Below are 12,121 nucleotides of genomic sequence, written 5' to 3' on the forward strand. Positions count from 1 at the left end.
CTTGAACAGCAAATACCATTGCGTTAACATACAATACATACTTGAAGTGGATTTAGAATAAACCTAGGAATTTCTTACCGACCACAATCTGACCAGCACTGTGTTAAGAATAAAACATGTAGACAACATAGACATAGCCCTTGTCCCAAGGACCCTACACAGTACAGAACCCATTGTAGGGATTTATTCATTATGTTTCCAGATATTTCTATGAAGCGCTGCAAGACTGCATATTGGATTTACAGTGATTTGATAAAGGGATGTGTAGCACAGGAAATGCTTCCCTGAGATACATAAACTAACCTTTAAAGAAAAAAAATGCCAGATGTGTGTGTGTGTGTGTGCGTGTGTGTGTGTATGTGTTCAGAACAGACTGCTTAGGTAACAGAATTGGAAAAGGAACCAAATGTCTAAAGGTTAAAATTTAAGCAGCCAGTGGATATTACATAAGTAGGTAAGAAGTCAATTGGTATGTGTATTTGATGCATAACACGTTTTCAAAGATGTAAGAAATAAAGTGAAGTATATGGCAATATTTTCACTATAATAGCTACTTTTTTCCAGTTTTTGTTCCTTCATCGATATCACTGGTGTTCACAATCCCTTTACTAGGAATAGTACCAGTGAAATTATGTATTGCTTTATCACATAACAACACATGTAGCATTTAGTGAAAATTATGCGACAATGTTGCTTTTAAACTTATAGCAATTTGAAAACTGTGTTAAAGTTTGATTTGCCTTCTGGACCCAGGCATAGCCAAGTGTTGCATTCTCCCTTAAAATCAAAAGAAGTAAGTCATCTCCCAGATGGCTCTTTAAGTATATATAGTTTTCAGAACTCTTTAGATTTCCCTGCACAATGTTAAAAACTCATGAAGTAAGCTTACAATATAAACAAAAGTATTTTTCTTGTCTCCTTTTCTCTATTGATATATTTTTCATTGACATTGTTTTCTTTCCAGTATTGCTTTTCTCTGTTCTTTTCTTCAACAGTAATACAAATTATTTGATTCTCAGGAGAAAATAAAAAAGAATGAAGATTTAAGAAGGGTATAGAAAAGCATATATCTACATTCATACAGATTATTTGTTACCCAATAGGCCTAAAATTAGGTTTCAAATTCTCCTTTCCCTTGTTCTCTGAGTCTCCCCCATGAAGTTTAACTCAAAGCCAAACACTTTTGTTAACATAGTATCTAAGTCAATCTGAGCTAAGGTGACAACATCCACAAGTAGGTTATCTTGTACACAGCAACAAGGATCTTTGTACAGTTGAGGAGGCTCAGCAGTTCAAGATCAGCACTGGCAGATTTGGGGTCTGGTAGAGTGTACGTTTGGGGTCACGATGACCATCATCTTACTTGGTCTAAGCACAGGAAAAGGGTATGCAGTTTAGGTGTTGAAGGGCAGTAATCTGACTCACTCATCTCCAAACACTAACACATTGAGGAATAAAGCTTCTTGATGAATAATTAAAAGATGAGGGCATGACTGGCCATAATAATGCACTCAGGTAAACCTAGAATGTGGATGGATGAGGGAGATGGATTGTGGATTTGGAGCCACTAGACTGCAACACATACATTTCAGAGGGGATATAAGTGATCAGTCTATCTATTCATGTGAAAATGCTAGTGTACAGTCAAAACAGGAGTTCCATGCTTTTTTTCAGTGAACAGATGTTTCTGTTCATCATTTGCTCCTGGATCCAGATCATGATGGCTTGTCAATGAAGGAGACAGAGGCAAACTATTGGTCTCTGTTTGATGCAACATCGTAGATGGAGGATACTAATGCTAATAGGTGCACTCCGACCTCCACAAGTGTTCTCAGTGATGTTAACAGAAATAGATGATGGAGATACTCTCTTCTTGTCAAAAATACTCGACACATAGCTAATTCTGAAAAACAAAACAAACAGAATAAAAGAACTCCAGTTTTATAATACAGCTTCTTTGCTTGAAAACCACTGCAACAGGAAGTATATGTAGAATGGAATTTTGTGTGATGGGTATTGTGAAAACACTGGCATCTCAGTAAACACTACATAAAGTATTCGAGTTCATGCTGCTTCAGAGTTACAAAGAAAACTATTAATTGAATAAGTAGCTTTTAATGTTAATGCCTGTTCCTAAGGCATGTATTTCAGGAGCTGTGAAGAATGTAGACATATATTCTGGCTTGAACATATCATGGAATGTCTTTTGAACAAGCAACGTTTTTGTCAAGAAACTTCCATTAATAATGAGTGATGTTTGACTAGAAAAGATGTGGATGAGGTAGAAAGGAAGAGTATCTCAAATGAAGAAGCTACAGGTGAAAAAGTCCAGAGGGAAGAAGGGATAGCTTTAGGAAAATTGAGGGCCTCATACAACTCTAACGAGTGGGGCTAGAGAGTAAGGACCATAAGATGGAGCGTGAATGAAGCAATGGAAGGAGTGTAGACCTGAGAGTGCACAGATAAGGTCACTAAAGGGGGAAGATCGTGTCCTACAGGCAATAATAATGGTTTTGTGGTACGTTTGCATGAGCTGGTGTGTGGAGAATCAGTTGGATTTATTGCAGAGAGATGCAGAAAGATGTTAAAGACAGTCAAGGTAGGAGGGATGTACAGAACTAATTTTTGATGATGTCTGAGGAGATATGGATCAGCACAGACAATGGGAAAGCTCTAGCATGAAAATCAACTTAAGGAACTGTGGAAATCAGAGAGCTGTGAGGAAAGTTATGCCACCAAAAACTGCTGTGAGTATATAAGCTAATAAGGAAGTCCACAGAGAAAAGGATATGTGTTTTTGAAAAATATTTTGTAGTTACCTTTCAATTTAGACATATAAAAACATAGTCATTATGGAAAATCACATAGTTCCTCAATAGTCACATTGACAGGAATTGCTTTAGGATAGGAAACAGCAAGCTTTTGCATATTTCTAAAGTATACTTATATACACACACAAGCTGTGAATACATTTCTTAAGTAGAGAGTTGGAATTTACGCTATTTATATCATTTCTAAAAATTATCAGTTTTCCAAAAATTCATTTCTACACCATGAAATACAACTTTACATTATTTAAATTATTATGTAGTCTAGAGAAATACAGCTCAAAGTTTTTATCAAATATATATTTGTCTCAACCTTGATTGCATTTTAAATTGAACACTAATGTGTGAAATATTTTCAGTCACACTGACATTTGAATAATGGGTTCATTGAGATGGTCTATATGGCAGGTTTTTCCTCTTTCTCCAAAGGTGTATGTACTATGATAGGCTAGGTTTATTATGGTAAGTATAATACATTACAACATTAGCATAGAAAGTGAAAATCCCTTGTAAATAATTTTAAATCTGAGGGAAGGGTGTATCTGTTTTCTTCTTTTGCAAATCACCTCAGGCATCCTACATAGGTAACACTATATTTCAACTCTTAATCCTTACGCAAACTACTGCCAAAATGTCTTGCCTCCAATTTCTATTCTACCTAATTTTCATGAAATAGAAAAGCTCTTCTTTCAAAATACAATATTGGGCACCGACAGCAGCACAGACTCTTTGTAAGTGCTTTATAGATCAAGAAAACACTGTCTATTTGCAAGCTTGATTCAAGGTCAGTGTGAACAGGGTTCCTAGCAGACAGTGTTTTCTAGTCAGTGAAGCAAGACTCTCATTTAGTTCCGATCTGTAGCCAAGAGCCACTGTTTACAGCTTCATTTGGACCTTAAGTTCTTACACCTTTCTTAAAAAAAGTATTTTTTAAATACTTTTAATAAGTAAGTAGGTATTTGAGCATACAAGGATTTAAACATACTTTCTTCAAATACTATATGCTTCAGCATGTTAAACTTTAGTGAAACTGAAGGACATTCAAATAAATGTCACTTTTGTCAAAGCCTTTCCTAACTCATGTTTGATGATATGAGATGTAATCTCTTACAATGCACAAGTAATTGGTAAATCAATTTTGGTAGAATACACAAGAACCGTTTGGACTTTGTGGTTTTCTTAAATGAAATGATAAGGGAATATGTGGTCTTAATAGGAAATAAAGTCTACTAGGCCTATTTGAAATGCTTCAGTGTGATAAAGACGGTGTTAAGTTTGGTGTTCATAAATTTCCAATCTGGAATAAGAGCTTGAATGTATTTTGTAAACTTAAACCTGTTGTAGCTGAACATGTTTAACTAGTTAATAAGAAACATCAAAAAGACAAAACCCTGAGGCCAAGGGTCATTTTTTTGTAAAGCGATTATATACTGTTTAAATTGGTTGTTCGGGTCTGTCTATAACATAAGTTTAATAACCTAGCTCAAATGCAGATTTCTAATTTTCAATTAACATAGGAATAATTTTGTTTGCTAAAATAAAATAAATGAATGAATGATAAGTCTGAAACATGAAATGTTCTAGGTAGAACTTTTTAAAATTCCAAATTTCAAAAAATCATGTGGCAACTGTATAGCTCAAGCTTTAAGTATTAACTTTTAACCTTTGACCTTACAGATTTTAACCAATGAAATGTCTCTTTAAACTTTAAAGGAAACAATGATAACGAGCGCCTGGCGATTGCTAGACAGCGAATTCCATATCGACTTGGTCGAGTAGTTGATGAATGGCTACTCGACAAAGGTAAAAACATTGATTAAAACTTCAAATAAAAAAATAATTTGAACATAACCAAGTAGTACTTCATTGTAACACTAATAAACATAAAAATAAATTTTCCGTAAAACTAAATTAAAAACAAATTTAAAACAGTAAAATGTAGATAGTAATATTTGCATACCTTGTATAATAATTTCTATACATTTTTAGAAGCACAAACGGTTTAATAATCTTACCCAGTTAACTTAAGGTTAAAGGGACTGTTAAATATAATCCACTAACTCAATCTATGAGGGTACTCAGAGCAAGCATTAACCAAAAATGATAAATCATTTATAGATTATATCCATGTTCCAGCCTCTAAATTATTAACTAAAACATATGTAGTTCGAATATCTTTATCATGGTCCTGAAAAAAAAGCAAACTCTTTGTTTAAACTGTAGGAATCTTAAATAGTGGGCAATATGGATTGCCAGTCAAAAATGAAGTCCCTTTAACGTTTGGAAGCTTCTGAGACCATTTGGGAACAAGCCCTAATTAAAACGGAACTTAAATTTGTGTGCATGCTTTCTGAGTGGAGGGCACTCTGCTCCCCTGGAGCTCCATTTGATGATGATGATAATACTGTTGCTAGGATTGTTGATGGAAATGTGCCATAATTTCTCCATCGATTTGTGTATCATTCCTGAAGCCACTTTTTACATCTGAAGCTATTCTTTTTTGGTTTTGTTCTTTTTTTTTTTTCATTTTATTTTGTTTCGTTTTAATAGTCTTGCTGAAAGCCAATCAGAAAAAGATTTTTGAAACTTTTTTTGACTCTGACAAACTCAGTGTAAACTATTTATTTCCTTTCAGTGTGATTGTCGAAAAATAGAATAATTGAAATAACAATGGATTATTGCCTTCCAAAAAATAAACTTTTCTAAATAATAGCATGTAGAGTTGTATGGGCACTATGTTAATTATGAATTTTTTATGATAAATTTTAAAATTAGACATTAGCTCCTACAGATTAGTTTCAGAGGTGATTTTAGGCTAACAAATATTTGAAATGTTAGATATATCATACTTTTTAAATCTAACACTTTGAATATGAGACACCAACAGCAAGCTATTGAGGCAAAGGAAAAGGGGATTCACTAAAATCTGATTTATAATATATGTTTGATTGGTCTTTTAGCAAAAGCACACTATTTATAATATGTTGACAATTTACAAGTATTTGCCAGTAATTATGCATTTCATGGACACCTCATTTCTAAGCAATGAATTATGAGTCAATTGCCTCTCTTATAGTTTATTGCTCTCATTATCCACCCCATGAAAGATCTGTTTTATCATCCTTTGTAGAATGTAGAGTTCACAATCAACATTTTTGCATGTATGTAATATTATTTTTACAGGGCGTCAGCTCACAATCTTCAATAGCCAAGCAACCATAATAATTGGCGGGAAAGAGCAGGGCCAGCCCTTCCAGGGCCAGCTCTCTGGGCTTTACTACAATGGCTTGAAAGTTCTGAATATGGCAGCAGAGAATGATGCCAACATCGCCATAGTGGGGAATGTGAGGCTGGTTGGTGAAGTGCCTTCCTCTATGACAACTGAGTCGACAGCCACTGCCATGCAGTCAGAGATGTCCACCTCAATCATGGAGACCACCACAACCCTGGCTACCAGCACGGCAAGAAGAGGAAAGCCCCCGACGAAAGAGCCTGTCAGCCAGGTGAGCTCCTGCATGTCACCTTTTCCTTCTGGATCTGTCCTCATCAAAGAGGCCTTTTCAGAGCATGTATCTTTTCCAAACAGGATTCTATTTTTGATGTTGTGTGCTCTCCTTTCTTGGAAGCTGTTGTATGTGATCCATCGTCTATGAATATGAGCTATGTGGATGTTGTTTTATAGAAGTTTGTAGACAGAAAAAGGCTCTGTATTGGTTTGGTAGCTGCTAGTTTGAGTCGATAGCCTTGGTTTAGCACATACTGATAGAGGGAGGATCTGCTAATTATGGAGAAAGTATAATTTTAAGGTAACAAATAAATAAATGGCATATTTGAAAGGCTTTATTTAATTAAGCTTAGCCCTTCCTCAAAATAAAAGGGGTTAGGTGCATAGATTCCATGATGCATGATGGGTTTGTTTTCTGTTTGTGAGGAAAGTGCTCATTGAGTTGTCTGAGGGTGAAGATATTTTGTATGGTGTGTAATTAATTAGTAATGTAATTAAACTGAATTCACACTAATGAGTTTATTGCTAAATTCTGTGTCTGCAACCTTTGAAAACAGAATCATTAAATGTGATATTGGTAGAGTTGGCAAGCTTATAAATTCAATGGTAAAATTCTTACTGATTGCCAGATAATGTGCTGATTTCATCATTGACATTACATCAGAGATTCGCGATAAAGGCTTACTAAATACTATTGATGCTGCTGAGATGCTGTTGAGTGATATGAGAACCTTATTGATACATGTAGGTTTTGCACATAATTCAGTTGTTAATTCTTTAAGAATTTTGCGGGTTCCTTTGTGGTTCAAGATTGGTGGCTTCATTTTGGTCTTAATAATGAATGTCTTCCATAGTTATCACATAATGGTTTTTCAAATATATAAACTTTATTTATCCAGAAAACTGTATTTTAAATGAGAAACTAATAACAATCATTTTAAAAGCAGCTTTTGGATCAGACATTTGAGATTATCAGATTTGGAAAGAAAACACTAGAAAACCAGTTTTATGTGTATTAGTACTGCATCATGTCATTGAGATGTGTTTCAGAGGGAAAAATGTGTGATGATTTTTTACTTTGAATAAGATGGAATGGTATGAATGAATAAGAAAGAGAAAAAATAAGTACTTAAATAGGTGAAGAAGGAAATTGACCAAATATTGAAATATAATTTCATAAATGTGGTACAGTGCTATCTTGCATATTTTAAAATAATATGAAGCCAGTTTATCTCATTTGGATTTTATTTATTTTCATCTGGCAAAAAAAGTGGGCTGCCTCATAGGACATGCTCTATTACATGTTTATTTCTAACTATCTTCAAGGACAGATTGTTCTCTGGTCATGAGGACATAGGCAGATGTCACTACCCTCATGACATTAATTTTAGTAGAAATGTTGACTTTGAAGATCATCGTGTTGTTATCTGTACTTTGTTTAGATTTATGCTACTGTTGATGACATAGCACTCAGTTCTTTGGATAAAGTCTTATGACTTTAGACAGACTCTTGCTTGGTCATGATGCTGGGTAGCCTTTGTTTGCACTTCACTTTGAAGCTGTTGTTGTTCAACTGATGACAAATCTAAAACAGGAAAAATAAATGTGAAGTTATTAGTAAAGTATTTCCTTTACATAAAATAGTGGCTAAGAAATTATGCAAGTGTGTTATCTGGAGCTGGAAATGTTTCTGTAAATACAATTTGAGTTAGTTTTGTATTTGTATTACTAAGCTTGTATCATTGTTATAAGTAGCGAAAATTCTTAGAAAAACTTGCATGTCTTTTCAAAGAACAATGACAATCATTATTTTAATGTAATTTAAATAATGTCTTCTGTTTATAACAAAATTTAAATATGCAAATAACTCTTTAATTTTAAAAAACAAATTCAAAGATGCTTGGCTGCATTTTATTAAATTAATTAATACAAAGAAAAAAGGTTCAGTACTCGTTAATTATCAATGAGAAATCTTTCAGAACTATTACAAGCTCAAGGGCAGTAGTGGTATAGAGAAGTAAAAAACCTATTGAATTAGTGATCGCTTGGTTCATTTGAAGAGATACTGTGTTAAATCTAAGAGTACTGTCTTTATTTAAGAGTAGATTTTTTTTATTTATTAAAGATTTCTGCCTCCTCCCCACCACTGCCTCCCATTTCCCTCCCCCTCCCCCAATCAAATACCCCTCCCTCATCAGCCCAAAGAGCAGCTAAGGTTCCCTGCCCTTTGGGAAGTCCAAGGACCTCCCACATCCTTCCAGGTCTAGTAAGGTGAGCGTCCAAATTGCCTAGGCTCCCACAAAACCAGTACATGCAGTAGGATCAAAACCCAGTGCCATTGTTCTTGACTTCTCAGCAGTCCTCATTGTCAGCTATGTTCAGAGAGTCCGGATTTATCCCATGCTTTTTTAGACCCAGTCCAGCTGGCCTTGGTGAGTTCCCAAAAGATCATCCCCATTGTCTCAGTATGTGGGTGCACCCCTCGCGGTCCTGAGTTCCTTGCTCGTGTTCCCTCTCCTTCTGCTCCTGATTTGACCCGTGGGATTTCAGTCCGGTGCTCCAATGTGGGTCTCTATCTCTGTCTCCTTTCATCGCCTGATGAAGGTTAATATCCAGGAGGATGACTATACTTTTTTCTTTGGGTTCACCTTCTTATTTAACTTCTCTAGGATCATGAATTATAGGCTCAATGTCCTTTATTTATGGCTAGAAACCAATTATGAATGAGTACATCCCATGTTCCTCTTTTTGGGTCCTGGCTTACCTCACTCAGGATAGTGTTTTCTATTTCCGTCCATTTGCATGCAAAATTCAAGAAGTCATTGTTTTTTACTGCTGAGTAGTACTCTAATATGTATATATTCCATACGTTCTTCATTTATTCTTCCATTGAAGGGCATCTAGGTAGTTTCCAGGTTCTGACTATTACAAACAATGCTGCTATGAACATAGTTGAGCGTATACTTTTGTTGTATGATAGGGCATCTCTTGGGTATATTCCCAAGAGTGGTATTGCTGGGTCCAGGGGTAGGTTGATCCCGAATTTCTTGAGAAACCACAACACTGCCTTCCAAAGTGGTTGTACAAGTTTGCATTCCCACCAGCAATGGATGAGTGTACCCCTTACTTCACAACCTCTCCAGCAAAGGCTATCATTGGTGTTTTTTATTTTAGCCACTCTAACAGGTGTTAGATAGTATCTTAAAGTTGTCTTTGCATTTATCTGATCGCTAAGGAAGTTGAGCATGACCTTAAGTGTCTTTTGGCCATTTGAACTTCTTCTGTTGAGAATTCTCTGTTCAGCTCAGTGCCCCATTTTATAATTGGATTGATTAGTTTTTTTACAGTCTAGTTTCTTGAGTTCTTTATATATTTTGGAGATCAGACCTTTGTCAGTTGCAGGGCTGGTAAAGATCTTCTCCCAGTCAGTGCATTGCCTTTTTGTCTTAGTGACAGTGTCCTTTGCTCTAAAGAAGTTTCTCAGTTTCAGGAGGTCCCATTTATTCAATGTTGCCCTTAATTCCTGTGCTGCTGGGGTTATACATAGGAAGTGGTCTCCTGTGCCCATGTGTTGAAGAGTACTTCCCACTATCTGTTCTATCAGGTTCAGTGTGTTCGGACTGATATTGAGGTCTTTAATCCATTTGTACTTGAGTTTTGTGCATGGTGAAAGATATGGATCTATTTTCATTCTTCTACAGATTGACATCCAGTTATGCCAGCACCATTTGTTGAAGATGCTCTCTTTTTTCCATTGTATACTTTTAGCTCCTTTATCGAAAATCAGGTGTTCATAGGTTTGTGGGTTAAAGTTCGGGTCTTCTATTCGATTCCATTGGTCAACTTCTTTGTTTTTATGCCAGTACCACGCTGTTTTCATTACTGTAGCTCTGTAATAGAGTTTGAATTCAGGGATGGTAATGCCTCCAGACGATCCTTTATTGTATGAGATTGTTTTGGCTATCCTGGGTTTTTGTTTTTCCATATAAAGTTTATTATTGTCCTCTCAAAATCTGTGAAGAATTTTGATGGGATTTTGATGGGGATTGCATTGAATCTATTAATTGCCCTTGGTAGAATTGCCATTTTTACTATGTTGATCCTCCCAATCCAAGAGCAAGGGAGATCCTTTCATTTTCTGGTGTCCTCTTCAATTTCTTTCTTCAAAAACTTAAAGTTCTTGTCAAATAGATCTTTGACTTCCTTGGTCAGAGTTACCCCAAGATATTTTATGCTATTTGTGGCTATTGTGAAAGGTGATGCTTCTCTGATTTCCCTCTCTGCTTCCTTATCCTTAGTGTATAGGAAGGCTACTGATTTTTTGGAGTTGATCTTGTATCCTGCCCCATTACTAAAGGTGTTTATCAGCTGTCGGAGTTCATTGGTAGAGTTTTTGGGGTTGCTTATGTATACTATCATATCATCTGCAAATAACGAAAGCTTAACTTCTTCCTTTCCAATTTGAATCCCCTTGATCCCCTTATGTTGTCTTATTGCTATTGCTGAACTTCAAGCACTATATTGAAGAGGTATGGAGAGTGGACATCCTTGTCGTGTTCCTGATTTTAGTGGGATGGCTTTGAGTTTTTCTCCATTTAATTTCATGCTAGCTGTCGGCTTGTTGTAAATAGCTTTTATTATATTTAGGTATGACCCTTGTATCCCTAATCTCTGTAAGACCTTTATCATAAAGGGGTGTTGAATTTTGTCGAATGCTTTTGCAGCATCTAATGAAATGCTCATATGTTTTTTTTTCTTTCAGTTTATTTATATGATGAATTACATTGATAGATTTGTGTATGTTGAACCAGCCCTGCATCTCTGGGATGAAGCCTACTTGATCATAATGGATAATTTTTCTAATGTGTTCTTGGATTCGGTTTGCCAGTATTTTATTGAGAATTTTTGCGACGATGTTCATGAGTGAGATAGGCCTGTAATTCTCTTTCTTGGTTGGGTCTTTGTGTGGTTTTGGTATCAGGGTAACTGTAGCTTCATAAAAGGAATTTGGCAATGACACTTCTGTTTCTATATTGTGAAATACATTAAGGAGTATAGGTATTAGCTCTTCTTGGAAGTTCTGGTAGAATTCTGCATTGAAACCATCTGGTCCTGGGCTTTTTTTGGAAGGGAGATTTTTGATAACAGTTTCTAATTCTTCGAGACTAACAGGTCTATTTAGATCGTTCACCTGGTCTTGGTTTAACTTTGGTATATGGTACTTATCTAAAAAAGTGTCCATTTCTTTTGCATTTTCCAGTTTTGTGGCATACAGGCTTTTGTAGTAAGATCTAATGATTCTCTGAATTTCCTCTGTGTCTGTGGTTATGTCCACCTTTTCATTTCTGATCTTATTTATTTGTGTGTTTTCTCTCTGTCGTTTAATTAGTTTGAATAGGGGTTTGTCAATCTTGTTGATTTTCTCCAAGAACCAACTTTTTGTTTCATTGATTCTTTGACTGTTTTCTGTGTTTCTATTTTGTTGATTTTCGCCCTCAGTTTGATTATTTCCAGTCTTGTACTCCTCCTGAGCGCGTCTGCTTCTTTTTTTTGCTAGAGCTTTCAGGTGTGCTGTTAAGTCTCCAATATATGCTTTCTCCGTTTTCTTTAAGTGGGCACTTAGTGCTATGAACTTTCCTCTTAGCACTGCTTTCATCATGTCCCATAGGTTTGAGTATGTTGTCTCTTTATTTTCATTAAGTTCAAGGAAGACTTTAATTTCTTTCTTAATTTCTTCCTTGACCCAGGTGTGGTTCAGTAGTTGACTGTTCAGTTTCCATGAGTTTGT

The 12,121-nt window shown here is 35.6% G+C and overlaps 1 protein-coding gene across 35 annotated transcripts in view; it reads left to right on the forward strand.

Annotated features, from left to right (window-relative positions):
- Nrxn1 (neurexin 1) overlaps positions 1-12,121 on the forward strand; it is a 1,077,006-nt gene that overhangs the window by 936,990 nt on the left and 127,895 nt on the right. For 24 of the 35 annotated variants that reach the window (XM_057767124.1, XM_057767151.1, XM_057767179.1 and 21 more), the window contains 2 exons: positions 4,542-4,631; positions 6,012-6,331. In XM_057767124.1, the coding sequence (XP_057623107.1) occupies positions 4,542-4,631; positions 6,012-6,331 (410 nt within the window). The remainder of the gene's footprint in view (positions 1-4,541; positions 4,632-6,011; positions 6,332-12,121) is intronic. The other 11 variants (XM_057767292.1, XM_057767319.1, XM_057767444.1 and 8 more) reach the window with 1 other exon arrangement.

The sequence above is a fragment of the Chionomys nivalis genome, chromosome 1 (assembly GCF_950005125.1).
Source record: "Chionomys nivalis chromosome 1, mChiNiv1.1, whole genome shotgun sequence".
NCBI lineage: Eukaryota > Metazoa > Chordata > Mammalia > Rodentia > Cricetidae > Chionomys > Chionomys nivalis.